This window comes from Microtus oregoni, unplaced genomic scaffold (assembly GCF_018167655.1).
Source record: "Microtus oregoni isolate MIOR12 unplaced genomic scaffold, Mior012 000104F_ref0000108, whole genome shotgun sequence".
Taxonomy (NCBI): Eukaryota; Metazoa; Chordata; class Mammalia; order Rodentia; family Cricetidae; genus Microtus; species Microtus oregoni.
This window is the reverse complement of record NW_024544718.1, coordinates 3,343,973-3,368,114: the sequence shown is the minus strand read 5'-3', so window position 1 is coordinate 3,368,114 and position 24,142 is coordinate 3,343,973. Positions and strand designations below refer to the sequence as shown.

Sequence of the window (24,142 nt, the reverse complement as noted above, 5' to 3'; positions counted from 1 at the left end):
TTGGCGGAGTCTGCGTGTGGTGCTTCTCCAAGTATTGGAGAGGGAGTATTAGAGATGCTGGTTCCGGGGCAGCTGCCAGTCCCGCCCGGAAGTCTGAATGACGCTTTCACCATAAAGTACAAGCCCTAGTCAGCATGGCGGCCACTCAGGGCGACGGGCCCGAGAGTCGGGCGGTGTGTGCGTGCGCGCGTGCGCGTCGCCGCAGTCTGTGGGTTGGCTGATTATTTTGCAAGCGGGAGGGGCCGTGCGTGCTCTTGCCTCAGGCCTGTGTCCCCCACCCCCGGTACCGGTCTCTTCTTTGGAAAGATGTCGGACACGGCCGTGGCTGACACTCGGCGCCTTAACTCGAAGCCGCAGGACCTGACCGATGCTTACGGGCCGCCAAGTAACTTCCTGGAGATAGACATCTTTAATCCACAGACGGTGGGCGTGGGCCGCGCGCGCTTCACCACCTATGAGGTTCGCATGCGGGTGAGTCACGGGGTGAGGGAGACAGCTGAGGGAGGACGATGCGGCAGGGGAGGGGGTATGGGGGACGACTAACGGCGGGCAAGCTTGGAGGGGGTCATGTGAGGGTTAGGGCATGAAAGGTTTAGAGAGAGGGCTGCAGACTCAGTTGTGGCCTGGGGGTACACAAAACTCCGGAGGGGACTTCGGGCGGGGGCGGGGGTGGTGGTGAAGGAAAACAAGTACTCACGAGGCAGAAGTGGAGCACGGCTGGACAGGGTGTGGAGGATGGACAAAGATTAGTGAGGAATTCAAGTAGATTGGAATCATGATTGACAGAAGGACGAAAGGGGAGGGTGGAAGAAGGCGGCGAGGGGGGGTGGATGGAAAGCCAAGGCGATGTGTCGCTGGGTCCCATAACTAAACTAGGTTATGGAAGTCATTCTGAAGGGGGGGCGGGAAGGCTGGGCTTCTTCCTAATGAGATCTCTCTGGGATGGAGTTAAGCAAACCTTTTAGTTCGAGGAAACACACCAGAAAGGGAGGCAGTGGGCTTGTGAGAGAGAGCAGAAGTAGAAAGGAACCCCGAGGAGACCGAACGCTTTGTTGACTTTTCTAAGAATTACATCTGAAAGAGAGAAATGTTTTATGTTTGAGTTTTCTTAGGTACCACAATGCTGTGTCTTATGTGAAGCCCGGCCCTGCACTGGGATTGGTGGATTGTCAGTTGCTGCTCCCATCCTCTGCTGATCCTTTAGATTTGAAGTATCCAGAATGTTTACTTCAGTTTTTATTGGCTCTCACTTGAGATTTTTTTTTTTTTGTAAAAGGCTATTTGCCTTTTCTGTCCCTGGTCTGTATTTACTTTAATACATGGTATTTCAGAATGGCTCTAGGAATGGCTTCTTCCATTTTGCACCCTAGGGGACTTTATTCTCTTAGTCCACAGTGCTTAGTCCATAGTGCAAGGATGGAATGTGCAGATAAAGTACATGGTTCATAAGTATTTTTTTCCCCAGTTGAAGTGGAACAGGCTACAGAAATTGAGAGCCATTTTTTTTTAGTTTTCTTTGTGTTTTCTTCTCTGTTTAGAGAGCCAGGATAGTCTTTGTGAAGAGCATCCCTCTTGAATACCATTGAAGATCCAAGAGGCATATGGTGCTCTCATTTTTTAGAAGAATTGAACGAGAATGTTCTGCCTGTGCTTGACATTCTTAGGAAGAAGCGGTTCTCTCCAAACCCAGGGCCAGTGAAAACTGCATGAGAGCCCTTGTCTTCCGGAGACGAGACTATTTGAAATGATCGCTTTGGAGAAGCGTGGGATTTATGTTCTTTAAACTACGCTAAAAGAGGAGTGTTAATGGAGGAAGGCTTAATTACTCAGGGAACTTAAGTTTAACTTGCTCAGGCAGTGTAAAGACTACTTTTAGGGTTTTGGAGACTTTGTTTAAATGCATGAGAGCCTTAAGGAATAGTGAGGAAATCGTTCTCTATTCTGATAACAATAGAGACCATCCATCTAGTCCCTACAATGGGTCAGGCACAAGCTAGGCTTTAGTTTCCTTTTTTTCTGTTTTTTCGAGACAGGGTTTCTTTGTGGCTTTGGAGCCTGTCCTGGAACTAGCTCTTACAGACCAAGCTGGTCTCGAACTCACAGAGATCTGCCTGCCTCTGCCTCCCGAGTGCTGGGATTAAAGGCGTGCGCCACCACCGCCTGGCTTTTTTTCTTTTTTAAGTTTTTTTTTTTTAATTCTGAAACAGGGTTTCTCTGTGTAACAGCCCTAGCTGTCCTGGAACTCATTCTGTAGACCAGACTGGCCTCCAACTCAGAGATCTGCCTGCCTCTACCTCCCGAGTGCTGTAATTAAAGTTGTCTGTTGCGACACCTAGATAGTTTTTTGTTTGTTTGTTTTTCAACACAGGGTTTCTCTGTGTAGCTTTGGAGCCTGTTCTGGCACTCGCTCTGTAGACCAGGCTGGCCTCAAACTCACAGAGATCTACCTGCCTCTATTTCCCAAGTGCTGGGATTAAAGGTGTGCGCCACCACTACCTGGCTATACCTGGGTAGGCTTTAGTTTCTGTATACATTTTGAAAAGTAGAAATTAGGAAACATGTAGTTTTAGTAATTTTCCCAAGTGTATATAAAAGTGTCAGATAGGGGCTGGGATTTGAAACTAAGTCTCTAACTCCAAAGTCCATGTTCTTTGCACTACTTTGTTAAGGCTTAGTTGCAAAACTTAGTATGCAAAGTGTACCTAGAACTTTTTCACCAGTCCCTTCCACAATTCTAGTTGTATAATGTGGTGGTTCTTCATTCTGTGAGTTCCAGTTGATTTGAGGCTTCCACTCTTGTAATGAACTCTGATTTTTGGAAAAATCTATAAAACGATTTGTATTTATTTTTCTGGTGCCAGGGATTTAATTCAGGCCTCATGCATGCCGAGGACACACTCTTCCATTGATCTACACCTTTAGCTCTGTATAATAAATATTGATGAAGCTATTCTCTTTAATTTTATTCAGGAATGGATCCTGCTTGCCTGAGGAGTCTGGAGAGGTGCTATGGTGGTCCTCACATCCTTATACATATTCATATGGATGTTTCTTTTTTTCCCCTGAGACAGGGTTTCTCTGTGTTGCCCTGACTGTCCTGGAATGCACTTTGTAGACCAGGCTGGCCTCAAACTCAAGAGATTTGCCTGCCTTTTCCTCCCAAGTGCTGGGGTTAAAGGCATGCGCCACTGCACCTGGTTCATATGGATGTGTCATTGTGGGCTTGATTTTTGTGTTTTTTTCTTCTCCTTTCACTGTATTTTGTGTTGAACAGAACCCCCAAACCCTCAATATCCTGTATTATACAATTCCTGCTTCCTCATATGATTCGTAGTTTGCAGACCAGACACTAAACTATGTAGAAGCTGTTTTCTTAGAAGGCTAGGTGCTGAGATGGAAGGACAGTATTTTCATCATCCTTTGGGGGTAAGGAAAGAATAGGGTTTTTTGTTTTTAGTTAAACAAAGCCCATAAAATGACAGTTTTAAAAATTAAAAACTTTAAAAAATTATTTATTTTATGTGTATGAGTGTTTTACTTAAACATCTATCTATGCATCACGTGCATCCTGGAACTGGAGTTACAGACAGCTGTGAGCCACCACATGGTGCTGGACTTGAACCCGCATCCTCTGGAAGAACAAGTGATCTTAAACACCGAACCATCTTTCCAGCCCCTTAAGTTTTTTGAATTTCTGAGACAGGATTTCTCTGTGTAGCTTTGGAGTCTGTCCTGAAACTCTGTAGACCAGGCTGGCCTTGAACTCACAGAGATCTGCCTGCCTGTACCTCCTGAGTGCTAGGATTAAAGGTGCGCCTCACCACTGCCTGGCCCCTTTAAATTTTTCAAATTACATCTCTATGTATTTATTTTGTGTTCAGAGGAAGGGTTGCAGCACATGTCAGAGGACAACTTGCAGGACTTGGTTCTCTCCTACCATATAGGTCCTAGAGCTGGAACTTGGGGTGTCAGATTCTGATGCAAGCACCTTTACTTGCCCAGTTATCTCATCAGCCTCCAGTTTTGTATTTATTCTTTTGTTTTGTTTTTCTTTTCTGAGTTTCATGTAGCCTAGGCTGGCCTAAAACTCAATGTGTAGCTGAGGATGACTTTGAACTACTGACCCTCCTATTTCCACTTAGCCATCCTGTTAGGTTACTTGTTTCTTCCTTTTTTAAAAAAAAATATTTAAATAAAAACATTTTTGATTTTTTTTATTAAGAATTTTTTTTAGTACAATCTTTTCTCATTTTACATAGCTTTCCCCATTCCCACTCCCTCCCCTCCTCCTGCCCCACCCTTTCCCTTGTTTCTTCCTTTTTTTTTTTTTGGTTTTTCGAGTCAGGGTTTCTCTGTGGTTTTGGAGCCTGTCCTGGAACTAGCTCTTGTGGACCAGGCTGGTCTTGAACTCACAGAGATCCGCCTGCCTCTGCCTCCCGAGTGCTGGGATTAAATGCGTGTGCCACCACCGCCCGGCTGTTTCTTCCTTTTTAAAAATAGTTTGGTTCTTTGAGAATTTCATCCAATACATTTTGACATTGTTCACTCCTACTCTCCTCCTAATTCCTTCCTGATCTATCTTTACCTCCCTCTCTCTCCAACTTTGTGTTGCCTTTAAAAATCAAACCAAACCATTGTGTTGACCATATACTTCTGGGTACAGGGCCATCCACTGGAGGGAGCATTGTGGACATATCTGGGGACCGCACTCTAAAGAAAGCTGACTCTCTCTCATTTTGTTTACTCTTTTAAAGAATTGTTTAGATGACAAAATGTTATATATAGCAGACTCCATGTAAACCTATTGATATTTCTTGAACCTTGAAGATTTTGGGTAGAGTTGGAGCTAATGTCAGCTGGCCAGTTATTGCCTGGGGAGGTGACTTCAGGATTTGTGGACTGTAAAAATAATGTAGTAAGGACCATCTGAAGCTCTACCAGATGCTCCTTTTTTTTCCTTTTTTGGTTTTTCGAGACAGGGTTTCTTTGTAGGTTTGGAGCCTGTCCTGGAACTAGCTCTTGTAGACCAGGCTGGCCTCGAACTCACAGAGATCGGCCTGCTTTTGCATCCTGAGTGCTGGGATTAAAGGCATGCTTCACCACCACCTGGCTCAGATGCTCCTTTCTTATCAAGAAGCGGTTGTGTTGAGAAAAAAGAGATGGTTCCACCCATTGCTCTGAATTGCCTGGCAAGAAATATGGTCTAGATTAATATATGTATTTGACCATTTTCATTTAGAACTTATAGACAGGAGTGAAGAGTTGGTCTTTTTATGTGTTATAAGTTCCTCACCACTAGAGCCTGAGGGGTCTTCTCAGTGACTAAAATGTAGGAATGAGGAAGCTACAGAAAGCTAACTTATATGGAGGCTGTTCATTCTGTATTTTTTAGGTAAAAGGGGTAACTTTCTAGTTAAGTTTCTAGTTTCTATTGAGTATTGCTAACTTACATTTTGGGAGAAGCAAAAGTCATGTGCTGATTTTTTTTTTTTGAGACAGTGTCTCACTGTGTCATACTGGCAAGTCTAGAACTCTCTGTAGTGGCTTGTTCTCAAACTCACAGAGATCTGCCTGCCTCTGCCTCCCGAGTGCTGGGATTAAAGGGATACACCACCGTGCACAGTCATGTGGTTGATCTCTTCTTTTTTGCTTTTTGTTTTGTTTTTCTTGTTTTTTGAGATAGGATTTCTCTGTAGCTTTGGAGCCTGTCCTGTAATTTGCTCTGTAGACCAGGCTGGCCTCTAAGGCAGAGTTCCACCTGTCTCTACCTCTGGAGTGCTGGGATTAAAGGCATGTACCACCACCTCCCGGTTCATGTGGTTGATCTTGAGATCATCACTTAGTCATGTAGACAACATACAGGATGCATAAAACAATGTGAAGAAAACCTAGTAATGCGACATTTTATAAACTGGAGATGGAAGGATCAGAAGTTCAAGGTCACCTGCATAACACCCTTAGAAATGGGGATGTGGGTGTGTTTCAGCTGGTATGTATTTGCCTAGCATGTATATAGATAGCCCTGGGTTTGATGCCCAGCACTGCATGAACTGTGTATGGTAGTACACACCTGTAATTTCATGAGGAGGCAGGAAGACAAAAGTTCAAGGTTATCCTTGGAGGTGTAGGAAGTTTGAAGTCAGCCTATGCTATAGACAGGGTCTCAAGTAAAGTGTAACAGGGAGGAGGTAGACCACAATATACCCAGCTGGTATTATCAGGAAAATTTTTCTGAATGAAGTGAGAATTGAGGTAGGACTTATAGGAACGATTGGGATAAGAAGGCAGAGGGAAGCATGCCTTGGAAGTCTAGAGAATGATCTGAAATAGCCGTACTTTTGATTTTGAATGAGTGAGTTTAATTGTGTGACAAGTCAGAGTAAAAATAATGTAATAAGGACCATCTGAAGCTCTACCAGATGCTCCTTTTTTTTCCTTTTTTGGTTTTTCGAGACAGGGTTTCTTTGTAGGTTTGGAGCCTGTCCTGGAACTAGCTCTTGTAGACCAGGCTGGCCTCGAACTCACAGAGAAAAGAATAAATAGCAAGAGATAGACAGGTAGCAAAACATTATCAAGTCAGGTACTCAACCAGCAGAAATTGACTGGGGAAGCACCTTTAAGGAAGCCAGCTGGAGTTCCTCAAACAGTCCCAGACAGTAAGAGTGTCACCTCAGGTGAGGTTTCCAAGTAAAAGGACAAATAGCAACAAAAACCAACAAATAGCATCGTCAAGTCAGGCACCTTTAAGGTCCAGCAGAAACTATCTGGGGAAGTTAGGCAGTCAGCTGGAGTTCCTGATTGAGCTTTTTCTTCATGGCTGAGCTTCCACTTCTCATTCCCACTGCAGGTATTTTTATATCACAGGATAGTAAACATCTGTTGGAAATGCTTTACCTTCTAGTTGTTCCCAAAGACTTCCCTCCATATCACAGAGATAGAAAGGGAAGCACATCTCCAGACAGGGGAGCCTTAGAGGACACTCTAAGACAACACATGATTTACTGATGTAATGTACATTCGAACATGACTGTAAGTCTTCTCTGTAAGACAAATTTAAGTAGCAAAGAATTTTATCTGTGTGTTTATGGGGTGGAACCAAGAGCCTTGGGCATGCTAGTCAAGTGCTCTTACCACTGAGCTATGTATACTCTTCAGCCCCAGCAAGGGACTTCTGATCCCCAACTATGGTAAGATTGGTTATGGTAAGGGTTAATATATACCTCGTGGTGCTTTGGAAAAATTTCAGGTATATGGTCCATAGGATCAATTTTTCTTTTTTGTGATGCTGAGAGTCAAACCCTGGTGCTCATATGGATTAGGTAAGTGACCTACCACTGAGAAACAGAGGAACTGTTTCTTCATTGAGACTTCCAGTGGTTCTGACAGGTGGGCCCCACAGGTTGGTTGAATAGAACTTATTGCCCATTTTCAGTTTGGTTGGTTTGTATTTTTGCAATAGTGTCTCACCATGTTGCCTAGGCTGATCTGGCATTCCCTATGTGGCCTAGGTTGACATCAAACTGCTGATCCTCCTGCCTCAGCCTCTTGAGTGTTAAAAGTGCATGCCACAACACCTAGCTTCTCTTCACTCGTTCTTTCTTCCCTGTAGACAAACCTACCCATCTTCAAGCTGAAAGAATCATGTGTACGGCGACGCTACAGTGACTTTGAGTGGCTGAAAAATGAACTGGAGCGAGATAGTAAGGTATAGCTCATCCCCTAATTAGAACCATTGGAGTAGGCAATCTGTATAGGCTTGGAGGGTATAAGGTCACAGCTCATAAAGTCTTCAAGTAGGTAGGAAGGGTGAACACATTCTTATAGACGCAATCCCAATATATTGGTTCCTTTGAAACTTAGAGGTTTAGGGCAGAGTTTTGTTATTGTTGTTTTTTTCTTGTTGTTTTCAGTATTGTTCCTTTTTGTCGCCCTGGCTGTCCTGGATCTAGCTCTGTAAACCCGGTTAGCCTTGAACTCAGAGATCCACCATCTCCCAAATGCTGGGATTAAAGGCCTGCACCATCACTGCTTGGATGACTGTATTATTTTTAAATGTGTGTGTGTTGTATATGGTGTAAGGGCACACACAGTACATACAGGCTAGAGGACTAAATTGTGTGTCCTGCTTCACACATTTTAGACAGCATTTCTCACTGAATTTGGAACTAGGCCGGCAATCTCCAGTGATCCTTCTGTCTCTACCGTCCCCCCACAAATGGACTTTTTGGTTTGGGTCCTGGAGTCTATATTCATGTCCTCATGCTTGTGTAGCCAGTGTTCTTACCCGATGAGCCATCTCTTCAGCCCCATAAACAATAGTTTTTATTGTTTTGTTTTGTAGTTTGTAAAGTTAATAAACTTCTATAAGTGTAAAAACATGTCAAGAAAAGCTTAGCTAAATGCTTGGATGGTGCTGGATTGTTGAGGAAAGTGAAGAGTGCTTGGAGTTTCCTTTCTTTTGAGATGGTAAATCTGTCTTACAGAAATCAAGTTGATCCACATGAGCTAGCCTTACTGTTCTAAGGCCTTAGCTGGACCTAGGCATGGTGGATCCCAGGCCAAAAAGAATTGAGATACACAGTTTCCCTGGCAGGCAAAGCCAGGAGGATCAGAAGTTCAAGGTCATCCTTGGCTACGCAGACAGTTTGAGATGTGGGTCTCGGGAAAGGGAGAGAGAAGGAGGAAGGGAGGGAAGAAGGGAGAGAGGGAGAGAGAGAGAGAGAGAGGAGAGAGAGAAAGAAAGCGCGCACAAGAGAGAGCACAAGAGAGCACAAGTGAGCCCTTTACCATCTTATTTGCTTTCTTGCCCTCTTCAACTGGGCTGCTATTTGACTGCAGATTGTAGTACCACCACTGCCTGGGAAAGCCTTGAAGCGGCAGCTCCCTTTCCGAGGAGATGAAGGGATCTTTGAGGAATCTTTCATTGAAGAAAGGAGGCAGGGCCTCGAACAGTTTATTAACAAGTAAGTCAATTTCCTAGCTGCTCTGTTTACTGTGTCATCATGAAATCTCTCTCCCCTATCTCCCCTGCCCACTTTTCTCCCCTCCCCCTTCTTTGTTCCATACTGTCCTCTTTCCCTTTTTGCTGGGGATTGATTCCAGAGCCTTGTGTATGCTAGGCAAGCACCTCTAAGCTATTATACTCCCAGCCCATCATGATCTTTCTACATTTTTTTCTTTGTCTTTTTGTAATAGGTAATATGATGTAGCGAGCAAACTGGATAGTAAAATTCTGATCCAAGGCCTGAGAGTGTAATGCATGTTAACCCTTATAACTAGAATTTCCCTACACTGTCCTTCTGTTCCATTTCCCTTCTACAATATTAAGGTTTATGTCATACTTCACTGCTGTCCTCTAGAGTCTCAAACCTAAGGGCTGACCATGCCCTTTGTCCTCTCTTCACATTCCTATTCCTGCCAATTCTTTCTGATCCCAGAAACTACTGATAACCTTTTTGGTCTCTTTATAGAATTGCTGGGCACCCACTGGCTCAGAATGAACGCTGTCTACACATGTTCCTGCAGGAGGAGGCAACTGATAGGAACTACGTCCCTGGGAAGGTGCGCCAGTAGGAGTCCCTCTCACCACTTGCCCTCAACTTTACCTGCTGAAATGACATTGGTTTTTACACTAAGCCTCTCTCTCTTTTTGATCTGAAGTTGGCTGCCCATCCCCTGGCCTGATAGACTGTCTTGCATTGTGTCCCTTGGTACCAGACTAAACCATGTGGGCACTGTGCTAGTATCTCTTCTCTGAAGAGAGGTGGGAAACCACAGGCAGATGCTCTTTGCTTGGGGTTGGGGTGGGGGAGGGATTGGAGTGGAAGGCAATTTTTGGGCATTTTACCCATGTCAGAAGGCTAACCTTGGAGGGTGGGGGGTTTGTGCTGGTGAGGCACTGGGATATATTACTGATGCTGCAAGTCTAGGGGCTTTTTCTTATTCTTAGGTTTCACAAGGAACACTGAACAGGGAGAACCTCTGCTTTTCCTACCTGCATGACAATTTTCCTTTGGGCGGGGGAAGGTAGTAGAGACCCAAAACTTCGTGTTTTTCTAGGCCTGTTCCCAGTTTTCTCAGCAATTTTTTTGTTTGTTTTTTCTCCCTTGTTGTTTTTCCTGGCAGTAATCCTCCTAGAGTTTAACCAGTCTGATATGTGGAGCAGGGTGTATGGGTATTATGGGCTCATCATCATGGTTACTGCAAAGTCAAGAAAGCCATAGGGTAGTAGGCTGCTCCTATTGCCTAGCCCCTAGCCCTTTATGGCTCCCTACTCTGACTGTCTATATTTTGCTCACTAGCTAATGAGTCAGTATGGGCCAGCAGTTCTCCCTCCTCAACCCTTGTGAATTTATGGGTTAGTTTTGTGGGTTTGGAGGAATAAGAGCAACTTACCACTGCCAGGTGACTTCCTGAATGGTGGAGGGGGTCATGTTCTAGGTTTCTCTATGTAGTAAGGAAGAGCAACATCACTTTCCTCCTTCCATTCCTCTATTTCCCATGTCATTTAGTGCTGTTCCAAGGGCAGAAGCACACATACCACAGCTTCTGGTTTCTCCTAAGCACTTTGAGCTATCAAATGGGGCTCAGAGGCAAGAGTTGTCTGCTGCCTTCCCCGGCTTGGTCACAGGGTTATTGAACTGCCTGCACTTGTTTCCCATGGAACTCCAGTGTTGTTCCCAGAAATGGAAATAGAGCTAGCAGCTAGCTAGAGAGTTCCCCAATCTTAGAGGCTAAAGCAGCTTCTTGAGGCTGGCAGCTCTACTAGTCTATTGTTTGGAAGGTGATGGTTTGTTTACTGGGACCTGCTGTCTGTCCAAATGGTGGGATGAGAGCAAGTTAACTCTGGTACTAGGTGAAAGTGGGGCCTCGGGTTAGACTCCTTATTGTGGGAGGATTTGTGTTTTCCATGTAAGTCCTTGGGGGGAAAGGATTGCTGATTCTGATGTGATCCTGGTCCGAGAGATGAGGATTAGATTTTGACATGGTCTTGGAGCCCATCTCATTGTTGAAGATCTTTGAGATAGCTCTCTAGCTGCTGTGCCCATGCTGGGGGCTGAGCAGCCCCTTTCCCACCTCACCAGTGTCCGTGTCCTTGCTGCCTTTTGATTTGTGTCCTCTGTTACAGATATTTTTTTAAACATTTCTTCTTTCATTGTGCACAAGTGCTGAGACTCTGAGGCCCCATTTCTGCTGTGTATATATCCTGACTCGGGGCTTTTATTCAGCAAGCTGTTCATTCTTCTGTCAGACAATGTCATATTCAACTCTGTTCATATTAAACCACTGTGAAGCAAGCCTCCGTTTTCCTCCTTAAGTTGTAAATTTACTGTTTCCTAGTGTTGAGCGCGTGCTGGGTATTGTGTAGAAGTCATGCAACATGGCCATTGTCCTGAGGTGATGAGTAAACTTTGCATTTATATTACATTACAGAAAAGTAGACTCTGCTTGTAGTAGCCTATGGTTTCTTGTTACTTACAACTGTCTTTGTTACATAGATAATATATCTCCTTCCAGGAAGTAGCCATATAATACCTGTGGTTTAGGTCAGATTGAGCATATTTGATTTTTACATTTGTGGAGTTTTGCTAATTTGAGTTGAATGTATTTACATTACATGTGTTTATATATGCACAGTAATGTGTTATAACTAAACATACATATAGACCCATCCTCTGGTGCACCCACACATCACCAACAAACAACGTCTTTCATTGTCTTTTTACCTCATTTAATGTTGCTTCTTTGTGTTGTTTTTCAAACAGATTTGATGCAGACAGGAAGGTGGGTGAAATCCTGAGAACTTCTGATGGGTCTATGTTTTCATCTGACTAATATGGTCTGTTCAGAATGGGTTCCAGGAAGGTTGGAATGAGGGAGGTAGGAATCTTGGCATTTGGTAAAGATAGTTTTAGAGCTGGATATGCTAGTACATGTTTGTAATCCCAGCATGTGAGAGGTGGAGGCAGGAGGATCAGTTCACAGTCAGCCTTCATTACACGGTCAATTTGAGACCAACCTGGTCGATATGGGACCTAGTCCTCCTAGAAAAGCTACTTTTAATTTACTTGAAAATGAAACAATGGTATAGAAAATGATGTGTTCAAAAGATGAGGACATCACAGAGACACAAGAGTGATAATTTGGTTTTAAATAGAAGAGCCAGCTGAATTAAAGAAGTTAAGAAAATTTTGATCATTAGAGAATAAGCTGACTAAAATATATCTGAGGGAATAGGAAGAATAGGTATTTCTGTGAGATAAAGGAAAGGGGTGATCAAGCCATACAACCTTCATAGGCAGCAGTGTTACAGAATGAACTGGAGAATAACTAGAAAAAGCAGCTATAAAATAAAGTACTAACAATATTTTAGGTAGATAGTAGTCAGCTAGGTAGGTGTAGGGTAGGGTGGTCAAAGTACAAGTAAGAAACATTCTGTTTCTTCACAGACTTCAGGATTCAAAAGTTCTCTATATAAGACAAAAATGAGAGATAAATATGAAAGAAGTTGACCATATCTAATTATCCCCTTTCTTCACTTACTCTCTTACCTGAGGCAAGGTTTCACTTTGTAGCCCATGCTAGTCTGGAACTTGTGATCCTCCTGTCTCTGCCTTCTGGTTGATACCACTGTATGGGTGATTTCCTTTTATTATTAATTTCAATTTTCAACAAGTTCAATTTTCTACTTTTGGAGGAAAATTGGCCATTTTAAACCCAGTCACTAGGTCCTTCCACTATGAACCTTAAATCCAAGTCGTCTTACCCATCCAACGAGTGTTTACTACTAATGAGTCCCTTTTTTTCATAGCTCAGAAAGATTCAACCTTATATTGGGTTCTAGGAGAGAACAAATCTTACACATAGCTAGACCTGAAAGAAGCCTACATTTTAACATTCCAAAGATGCCTTACCCTCCCTTTGACCTATTGGAGATGAGAAGTTGAGCTAGTAAAGGTGGGAGAGGTGAACAACAACAGGCTTCACGGGATTTTGTATGCTACGTATCCTAGGTGAGATACTTCTGTGTTGAAATACTTGGTGTAATCATTTAAACAGAATCACCTGCTGTGGAAATTCAGACCAGCAGCTCACTGAAATGGATATTTCTTCATGTCCTTGTTGGCTGTTGAGTCACTCCTGGTATTCTCTTAGGCACAATAACCATTCTAATTTTCCTTCACTTGGTTTTTTAACCCTTTTATCTTTATAGTTCTGAAATTTCTCCAGTCTTCACTTGTACCTAAGCAGGGAATCTAAAACTGAGTACTACTTTAATTATAGCCTAAAGGTTAAGTGGTTGTTACTCTGATTATACATTCCTAGTAATTAAGTTTTTTTTTTTGAGATGGGTCAAGTAGTTGAGGCTGGCCTTGAACTAGCTATATAGCTGAGTAGCTCCTGAACTTCTGATTCCATTCTCAAATGTTGGTGTTACAGGCTTGTACCACCACACCTGACTTTTTTAAATTTATTTTTTATTTTATTAGACAGGGTTTCACTTTGTATCTCAGGATGACCAAGAACTCACTATTTACTTAGGCTAGGCTCAAACTCTTGGGTGATCCTGCCTCATCCTCTGAATGCTGGAGTTGCAGGAGTTAAGTCATCATGACCAGCTTCAAGGTTCTTTTAAAATATAGACTCATGGATAATTTAGTTTGTGATTCTTTGCTCCCCCCCCTTCTGACCACCCACCACTCATCATTCATCTTTTCCTTTTTTGCATTGCTTATACAATAAATTGTCTTAATTTTATTTTTAGATTTTTCTTTCCCACTTCCCTGTATGTGCGTGTGTGTGTGTCTGTCTATGCTTCTTTTTTTAAAAAATACTCATTTTTATATAAAACAAAGTAGGAATAATTATCAATATCACAAAAGGATTCTTTTTTTTTGAGACAGGGTTTCTCTGTAGCTTTGTAGCCTGTCCTGGAACTAGCTCTTGTAGACCAGGCTTGGCCTCGAACTCACAGAGATCCGCCTGCCTCTGCCTCCCGAGTGCTGGGATTAAAGGTGTGCACCACCACTGCTCAGCTTACAAAAAGCATTCTTTAAACCCTTTGAGAGCTCCTTTAAATAGGTGGTTTCTATGGTGACTTTATTTATTTGTCTGTTTTTGACAGTCTTCACTCTCTAACAGTAGCTAGCCTCAAACTCATTATGTAGCCCAGGCTGGCCTTGAACTCTTGATCGCTCCATTTACTGTTTTATGCCAAGATACCTGATTTTTTCTCAGTGGTTTCCAGTGTTTGTATGTAGATAGAAATTCCTTTACCTAGAGAAACTGAAGGTAAAGGATAAAGATGGTTGACAGGAACTGTCAGCTGGGGATTAAAAATTAGGAGAAGAGGGCTGGAGAGATGGCTCAGTGAATAAAAGCATTTGTTGCTCTTGCAGAGAACCCTAATTTAGTTCCCAGCACCCACATGATGGCTCACAACCGTTCGTGACCCCAGTTCCAGGGAATCGGATGCTCTTTTCTGACCTCCATGGGCCCTAGGCATATATGTGCCTGTGTTGCACATATATGCAGGCAAAACATTCACATAAGAGAAAACAAAATTTTGGGCATGAGAGATGATAGCTCAGTGGGTAAGAGTACTGGCTGCTCTTCCAGAGGACCCTGGTTTAATTCCTAGCTCACATATGTCAGTTTGCAACCATCTATAAGCCCAGTCTCAGGGGATCCCACATCCTCTTCTGGCTTCCATTCACTGCTTTCACATGGTACAGTACACTCACAAAGGTATACAGAAATAAATTATAAATAAATAAATAAGTACTTTTTTAAATTAGGAAAAAGCTGTAGTTTATGAATTCGTAGAAATTTTATTCATGTGTTTCTTTTAAAGAAAATGTATCAACAATGCTTTTTCATCTAGTTGCAGTAAGCTCAAAATTTTTTTTCTAACAGGTATATACATTTTAGTTTGTTAAGTATTTTTATTCTAAAATACAGTAACTTTTTGTTGAGAATCAGTTTTTCAAGGCTGTGGTAATGGAGGTATATACATTTTTTGGAGACAGGACCTCATTATATAGCCCTGGCTGTTTTGGAACTCCCTATGTAGACCAACCTAATCTCAAACTCACAGAGATATGCCTCCCCAGTGCTTAGATTAAAGAAAAAGTGAAAGATTTTTTCTTATTCTTCCCTATTCCCATTCTCTAAAACTGACTTTTAACTGGTGTATCTTAAAGCTACCCTTCCCCTCTTCTTTCTCCCCTCTGTCCTCATATATACACCTATAGGAACATCCACACATATGTATAGTTTTTTAAATAGAACATTGTTTTACTACTATGCAAATTAATATGTTATGGAATGTACTATGTATTTCTTGCATTAATAATGGTATAACATGCAATAGTATAGCTTTATTGCAATTTAACAATTCGCCTATTAATGGAAACTTGCCTCCAAGCATTCACTGTTATAAATACTACATTTAATCTTTCTCCTGTGTCTAAGTATTTGTGTAGGATAGATTTTGAGAGAAGGAATTGCTGAGTCAAAGAGTGTGTGCAATTTTTACTTTGATAGCTACAGCTGAATTACTCTTTTTTTTTTTGAGACAGGGTCTCTCTGTCAAGCCCTGTCTGGCTGGGAACTCACAGAGATACACCTACCTTCCAAGTGCTGGGTTTAAAGATATGGGCTACCAAGCTGGGCTAAATTTGTTTTCAAGAGTATAGTTTAGACCCCACACTAATACCAAATGACTTTCTGCTGCTCCCCTCAAATGATGAAATTCATGTTTCCTCAAAAGAATTTTCCCTGCTAAACGTGGTACAAATTTAAATAATCTACAATTATCAAAAATATTTAGTGAAAGTGTTGTTTTCATAATTCAAATTTGCATTTCATGATGCATTTAGTTGTAATAATACCAACTGTTAGGAATTTACAAGTTTCCCCACACATTTAATTTTGGTCATTCTAGAAGCAGTATCTTTCTGTCAGTTAAACAAATTTAGTTATCACTCTTAAGTTAATGGCCCTGAATATTCCTATTTTTTTCTACTAGCCTTTGGGGGACAGTGAAGTCCATTAGTCCATTGGCAATGCAACCATGTACTTGCAAAACCAGTTCTGTCTTAGATTAGCACTACTTGAGGTGAAGTTCAGAGTAGCTCCCATGGATCCACATGGAAATATAATTTGCTTCTTGGGCCCCAGCTTGGACTTTTTGTTATTTTTCCTAGATCCAAATCTTAAATTCTAGGAAGAGACTAAACAAAATGGTGGTGGATGCAGGAGGGGACCAAGAACAATATGTTGATTTAAATAGGAGGCCAAATTACAATATCCTGCTCTTCTGGTTGGCTGTGTGTCAATGAGAAATGAGCAAGCCTGTAGTTATTTGTATGCTGTGGAAGCACATTCCCTCTCCTGATTGGTCTCTTCATGGTGGGAAGGACTACAGAAAGCCACTGGTATGAGAAACCAATGGGAACGCTGTGATACTGCTTTCTAAAGTGAAATCTGCCTCGCTTCTGTGTCCCACAGCCTGCACATCCTTCACAGTCTCACACTTCACATGTGTTCCAGAGTTATCACCTGTTTTGATGCAGTTAACTCAGGTTATAGGTTTTATAGCTGTTAGATGAAGTCCTCCCTAGACTGTACATCAAGGCCAACTTGGAGCTCTCCCTTGGGTGTGGTTGCTGGGGTCCTGGGTCAGAGCAATGGAACATTTGCTGGCATGTTTGACCTTCCTTGCTACAACATCACAACAGGTTGGAAGCAGGAAAGGCCATAAAAGGTGGAGACTGAAGAGCTTTATACTAAGTCCATTGGAAGAACAGATGTCTGACCTAGAAATTTGTCCATTCTATGCCACCATTTCAGCTAGTCCTCTGACATCTGATTTTACTCAGTGCACCTTTATACACACATCAATTTACCATAGGAAATCCATTTTGTTATGTTTTTATTTCCTCAATTTACCATGCTTAAATGCTTTTCAGTGTTTTGAAAATTTTATGTACTAGATTCATTAAATGTGACACAGTATACACAATATGCCATAGTATGAATATAAATGGCTTATTTAACTGTTCTCTTATTGATAGATTACTGGATTGTTTTAACTTTATTATTACTTTTTACAAACAATAGTGGTTTGATGATTCTTTGACTCTTCATCTTTTCAAACTGTGATCATGGGACTCCATTGAAAAATAACTTCTCTAAAGCCAAAAATTAGAAAAGTAAAATTGACATTTTTTAAAAAGTTTACATTGATGTGTGCCCTAATAAGATACAATTGAATTCTCATATCTGTTTCTGCCTTAAATCTTTTATCTATTGTTTCCACTGAAATATATCACATATATTATTGCAAGAATATGTATATATGTATGCACATATATACTATATATAATACTCTTCACTATTCTAACTTTCTTAAAAGATTGGGTTGTGCTATATAGCCCTGACTGGCCTGTCACTTCCTATATAAACCAGGCTGGCCTCAAACTCATGGCAGTCCTGATGTCTTAGTCTTCTAAGTGCTGAGATTACAGGCATGTGTCACTACACTTTTTTGTTGTTTGTTTTGCTTTGCTTTTGTTTTTTTTTTAAAGAGAGTATTACTATATGGCCCCTTGTGGTTGTAACTCACTGTGTAGACCAGGCTGGGCTTGAATATACAGCAGTCCTCCTGCCTCTGCCTTCCAGGTGCTGAAATTACAGATATGCATACTGTGCCTGACTGTTCTAACCATTTTTAAGTGACATTAAGCATGTCTGCATTGTTGCACAACCATTACTACCACACATCTCAATACATTTTTCATCTTTCCACTTTAAACTCAATAACACCTCATTACTCCTAGCAGCCACCATCCTTTCTGTCTCTTTGAATTTGACAATCACAAGTATCCTATATAAATGCACTATTCCTTACATTTTTGTTATTGCATTTTTTTTCTGAGACAGGGTTTCTTTGTAGTTTTGGAGCCTGTCCTGAAACTTGCTCTGTAGAGCAGGCTGGCCTTGAACTCACAGAGATCTCTGCATATTTATTTGTATATGTGTGCATTTGTAAGTGCTACAGCACACGTGTGGGAATCAGACGGAAACTTGCAGGAATCAGTTCTCTCCATCTGCCACGTAGGAAGTGGAATTGAACTCAGGTTGTCGGGCTTGGTGGCAAGTGCCTTTACATGCTGACCCGTCTCACTCACCCTTATTTATCTTTTTGTGACTGGCTTCTTTCACGTTAGCATAAAACTGATGGTCATCTATGTTACAGCACATGTCAGAATGCCTAGCCTTTTAAAGGCTGCATGTTTTTCATTTATTCCCCATCCCCTCTTGTTAATTGCATCTGCCAAGGACACTTGAATTGTTTCCATTTATTTTAATTAAAAAATGTAATTACATTTATTTATTTATTTATTTATTTATTTATTTATGAGTGTGTGTACATGCATGTGCATGCTGTGGCATGTGTATGTGGGTTCAGAGGACAACTTGTGGAAGTTGATTCTCTGGTTCCAGTATATGGGTCCTGGGGATTGAACTCAGATTGTCAGGCTTGGCGGCAAACACCTTTAACCTGCTAAGATGTCTCACAGGCCTCATTTTGTGAAATTTATGCATGTGTCATGTGTATGTGTGTGTGTGGGGGGCAGAGAACAACCTTGTCATCCTTAAGAACTCTATTCCCTCTCCTTTTAAAAAAATGCTTAATAAGTATATTTCCTTGAGACCGCTGCCTAACATATGTTTCTGTTTGAAAAGTGATGATGAACATAAAAATAATAAAAAACAACACAATACAAGCTGCTCTCAAAGTTTCCCATTGTTTTCCCACCCCACAAGGCTACTTGGCTGAACTGTGGGCTTACCTTCTCTAAGTAACTCCCTGTGTCAAAGTTATGAACCTTTAATTAAAGACTTTAGATGGTGATGATATGTACCTCCAGAAGGTGTTTAACCTTTATTCCACAAATTAGTAGTGTTTACAATAAATTTAACTGGGGACTCAAGCCTGGTAGGACTTCCTCTCCTTATAGTCAGCCTCCACTGTAGAAGACATTCAGTGCAGGATTTGCCTGAAGTTTTCTGCTCTGATACATTTAGAGTTTCTATTTCAAATGTTGGATTCTTTGCTTTCTTCAATTTTAACATAATTCACCCATGTTTTCAGGCTTCCTAAGTCCCTGTAGACGTTATGATGGAGGGTTGGGCATGGTGGCACACACCTCTAATTCCAGCACTTGGATGGCAGAGGCAGGTTGATCTCTTGAGTTTGATATCAGCCTGGTTTACTGAGAAGTTCCAGGACAGCCAGAGCTGTTGCACAGAGAAACCATGTCTCAAAAATACAAAAAGAGAAAAGAAAAAAGAAAAAAAAAGCTGTGATGGTGTTTTCTATCACTTTACAGTAAATCTGGGTTAATAGAACCCTCAGAGACCTCAGGTTTTATTCCTGATTTCCACATTCAACAATCAAGGGATTCTTCTCAAAATACCTACACGAGTCAATCTGCACTTCAAGGTTGCCTCCCTCTTTTTTCCCCCTTTTTTATTTTTGAAATTATAGTTACATAATTTCTCTCTTGCCTTTCCTCCCATATATCCCCATTTTGCTCTCTTTGAAATTCATGGCCTCTTTTTTTCATTAATAGTTGTTACATGTATGTAATGTATGTATGCATATATACATATATTCCTAAATACATAATACAACCTGCTCAGTCTATATTACTTGTATGTATGTTTTCAGTGCTGATCATTGGTGTTGAATAACCAATTGGTGTGCTCTTTCCTGTGGAAGACTATTTCTCTCTCCCTCTCCCAGAAATCCTTAGTTGCCTATAGTAGGGTTGAGGCCTTGTGGGCTTTTTCCCCTCCACTTTGGCATGTTTATTGTTGTTGTCCTTGTTCAGCTCATGTTTAGACAGTCATGTTGGTGAGACTTTACAAGTGTAGCTTCTGCTATTACTAGGAGACACAGTCTTGCAGCAACCCCCCAATCTTCCACGATATTGCCTGAGCCTTAAGTGCAGGAGTGTTTTATAGATGTATCTATTAGGACTGTGCTCCACGACTCTGTATTTTGATTGGTTGTGTTTTTCTATAGTGGCCTCTGTTGGCAAAGAGAAGTTTCCTTGATGATCCTTTTGAGATGTGGTCTCTCATTGACCTAAAACGCAACCAACTAAACCAGCAGGTCCAAGGGATCCTGCTTTTCCCACCTCCGCAGCCCTACAATTACAAGTGTGTAGTACCACCATGCCTGGCTTTTTTAGGTGGGTCCTCATACTTGCAAGGCAAGTAAATATTGGCTGAAGTATCTTCCTAGACTTTTTTTTTCCATTTTGAGGCCATTATGACTCAACTACAAGATAAAACAATTGATGAAATTTTTTTTGATATATGGTTTTGTGTAGCCCAGTCTGACCTTGACTTCACCCTGTAGTCACTTTCCAAGTGCTAGGATTCAAAGTACATGCTACCACACCTGTGGGTGTTAAATCTGGCTTCATATATACTATGTATGTTTAGAGAAGCATGCTATCAACCATAGCCCAGGAAAAGCATTTAAAAACTTAATTTCAGACAGGCTTACTATGTAGCCCTGGTTGCCTGGCAGTTACCATGAAGACCAGGATGACCTTGAATTCACAGAAATGTGTGCCTCTGCTTCCCTGTGGTGGAGTTAAAGGTGTGGTGTGTAGCCATGACTAAAAAAATTTTTTTTTGAGACAGGGTTTCTCTGTGGCTTTGGAGCCTGTCCTGGAATTAGCTCTGCAGACCAGGCTGGTCTCGAACTCACAGAGATCCGCCTGCCTCTGCCTCCCGAGTGCTGGGATTAAAGGCGTGCGCCACCATCGCCCGGCTCCATGACTAAAAATTTTAATCTATATTTATTCTTTGAGAGGCTCATATGTATATACAATGTATTTTGGTTATAACCACTGTTCATTCCCCTTTCTATCTCATCCTGAACCTCCCTCCAAAGTCTACCTTCTAAGCCCTTGGTTAGAGTGCAGTGGCTGGTGCACATATGTGTGTGCATGTAGGCGTAGGGTACTCACTGAAACGTGGGCAACCTCCTGAGTGCCAGATCTCCAAAAAATCACTCTCCCTACCTCAGCCCCAGAAGTCTACTAACTCCTCAGGTAGAGATCGGGCTTCTTGAGCCTTTCCCCCACCCGTGCTGGAATGCTGGCTGCAGGTCCTCCAGGCAGCCATGGCTGCTGTGAGTTTCTGTGTGGAACAGCCCTGTCATGTCCAGAAGACATTGTTTCAGAAGTAGTCTTATCTTCTGTCTCTTAGAATCTTTAAGCGTTCTCTTTCTACAGTGTTCCCCGAGGAGTGTGTGTGTGTGTGTGTGTGTGTGTGTGTATAAAGCAAAGCACTCCATAGCCACTTATTTTTTGTACTTTTGTACTGTGACCAGTTGTGAACGTCTGTATTAACTGCTGTCAACGACAAAAAGAAAAATTTAATGAGGGCTGAGAGCTGCAGTAATCCATGGGTATAAAGAATTTAGAAGGCAGTTTGATATTATGTGTATTTGGCAAAATAATAGTAGTAGCTTTACCCCCTAGGGCCTATGACCTCCCTAGCTATTCATTCTTGGCTAGGTTTATAGTACAAACATGAATTCCTCCCCGTAGAGCAGGTCTTGAATCTAATTAGCTTAAAAACTCTTGTAGTGCTGAGGATCAAGAATTTATCCAATACTAGGTTGTTCTGAGTGATATTTTAGTTTTATACTTGATGTATTTGACAATTTTATACATGTCTATAATACATATACATGTGTATAATACAGTTCAGTCATATTTACTCTCCCACTAAGTTTTATTCTATTCTTGAAACTGTTTAGAATTGGATTTTGTAAATGATATGTTTGCACCCTCTAATGTTTTTCTAGATAGGTGATTAACTGTCCCAACATTTCTCAGTGATTTGAAGTGCTACCTATGTCATATACTCAATCTTCTCTACTGACATCTGTTTCTGGATCTTTTGTTTTGTTTTGCTTTTATCGTTCTTATGCCAACATCACACTTTTCAAACGACTACCTTAGGTTTGTTACTTTTCTTTGACACAGAGTCTTTGTATGCTGACTATGGTCTTCTCAAAATTCCATGTTCAAATGATCTTCTTGCCTTAGCCTTTTAAAAACTGGGACTATAAGCATGTGTTGCCATGTCCAGCGTGCTATGAATTTTGAAATGTGGCAAAGTCTTCCTCTGTTTTTTAAACATTTCTTTAATAATTTTTAGAAATAGCCAAACATTCCACAGAAAGTCTTGCTGTTTTTTTTCTTTTTAATTTTTTGAGTCAGGGTTTGTTGGTGTAGCCCTGACCATCCTGGAACTCACTCTGTAGACCAGGCTGGCACAGATCCGCTTGCCTCTGTATCCTGAGTGGTGGGACCAAAGCTGTGTGCCATCACTTTCTGGCCTTTTTTTTTTAAGATTATTGAATTGTCACCTTAATTTTGAGAAAGTAGCTATTTTTACATTGTAGAGTTTTCCTGAGCACAGGACTGTAGTAGATTCCTCTGTTTAATCAGGACTTGTTAATGATGTCTCTCATTTCCTTTAGGCGTCTACATATTTTGTAATACTATGTTTACTCATCTGTCTGTCTCATCTATAAACTCTCTTGGATTTTTTGTTCGTTTTTGTATTTACAATGTCTGGCACAGACTGATGGACATTTTCTACTACAGTAGTTGTTCCGAATTTGATTAAAAACCATGGACTCACCCCATAGAAGAATGCACAGAATCTTAAATACTATCTCAAGGGATAAGTAGACACTGTGCCTGATATCTGTCAGGTCTGAGTGCCCTAATCAGAAGTGAGATGCTCTATAATAGCAGTTGAATACATTTTTGTGGAACTTGAGGGAACAATTTGATACTTTAAGCACAGGCTGTCACGGAAAGCTTTATAGCCACAGATACTCTCTTTGGCCTGAGACTGAATGAGCAAATAGGATTTTCTTTGATTGTGAAGGGCAGAAAAAGAACGTTTTAGGTAGACTGGTCCACCCTCTGAAAGCCTATTTATTCTACAAGATTTTGGAATAATTTAAAAATTTTTTTTGTTAACTTTCTTAAATCCCTTTGGGCTTTCTCTTACCTTTCTCATCTTCCCTTACTGCCCACTGTTTCATCCCTTGCCAGGTATTTGCATTGTTTTCCTGGGAAGCTGAAAGCATTGTAGATAAGTTTCTATACCCTAAGTTTCCTCTTAAATTATTTCTCCTTGCTTACTTTAACAGAAACTTGGTGTCTTAGGGGTTCTATCACTGTGATAAAACATCACAAACAAAGGCAAATTGAGGAGGAAAGGATTTGTTTCATCTTACACTTCTCCATCAGTCTCATGAAGGGAATTCAAGATGGGAACTCAAGGCAGGAACCTGGAGACAGGAACAGAAACTGAGACAATGGAGGAACCACTGCTTACTGGCTTGCTCCCCAGGGCTTGCTCAGCTTGCTTTCTGATACAATTCAGGACCACCTGCCCAGGAATGGCACCACCCACAGTGGGCTGGGTCTTCCCATATCAATCATCAATTAAGAAAATGTCCTGCCAGGTGTTGGTGACTCAGGGCGGCAGAGGCAGGCAGATCTCTGTGAGTTTGAAGCCATCCTGGACTACATAGTGAATTCCAAGACAGCCAGGGCTGTTACATAGAGAAACCATATCTCCAAAAACCAAAAACCAAACAAACAAAAAAGTCCCACAGACAGGCCAATCTGATGGGAGCATTTTTCTCAATTGAGGTTCCCTCTTCTCAGATCTCTGGGTTTGTGTCAAGTTGGTAAAACCAGCACTCCTGGATTTTCTCAAAGAGTTATACTCGCCCTATTGTTATGGCGCTTTTCAGATGTGGAGATCTCACTAGGGTGCCTTAACTGATCTCCAATCTCAAACTTGTGACTCAATTCTCTTGCCTCAGTCTTCCAAGTAGGCCTGTCTACAGGTGTGTGGCACAAGTATATGTAAGTTGCTTCTTTACTAATAAACATTTAGGCGGTTTTCAGCATTTTAGTTTACAAATAATATCACACTAAGCATCCAAATAAACGTATGTTCTTGTATATGTAAATGTGCTTATAGGATAGATTGGTGGAATCTGAACACCTGGATC

The 24,142-nt window shown here is 41.4% G+C and overlaps 1 protein-coding gene across 5 annotated transcripts; it reads left to right on the top strand.

The window, feature by feature from the left end:
- Positions 1-306: 306 nt before the first annotated feature.
- On the top strand, positions 307-10,049 carry LOC121443303 (sorting nexin-12-like). Of its 5 annotated transcripts, none has more exons than XM_041645007.1 (4): positions 307-459; positions 7,610-7,705; positions 8,839-8,963; positions 9,471-9,588. In XM_041645007.1, exons 1-4 carry the CDS (start codon positions 307-309, stop codon positions 9,571-9,573), a joined length of 477 nt encoding a protein of 158 aa, XP_041500941.1. In that variant the 3' UTR covers positions 9,574-9,588. The 5 variants fall into 5 exon arrangements, with proteins under 5 accessions (XP_041500941.1, XP_041500940.1, XP_041500942.1 ...); XM_041645006.1 differs by having other exon boundaries at positions 307-471; XM_041645008.1 differs by lacking the exon at positions 7,610-7,705 and having other exon boundaries at positions 307-471; positions 9,471-10,049.
- Positions 10,050-24,142: the final 14,093 nt, after the last annotated feature.

Bases quoted from the DNA above. Each gene is read 5' to 3' on its own strand.
- LOC121443303 (XM_041645006.1), top strand. From the start codon at position 307: ATGTCGGACACGGCCGTGGCTGACACTCGGCGCCTTAACTCGAAGCCG. The intron at 7,706-8,838 runs GTATAGCTCATC...ATTTGACTGCAG, and splicing joins AACTGGAGCGAGATAGTAAG to ATTGTAGTACCACCACTGCC. The intron at 8,964-9,470 runs GTAAGTCAATTT...GTCTCTTTATAG, and splicing joins CTCGAACAGTTTATTAACAA to AATTGCTGGGCACCCACTGG.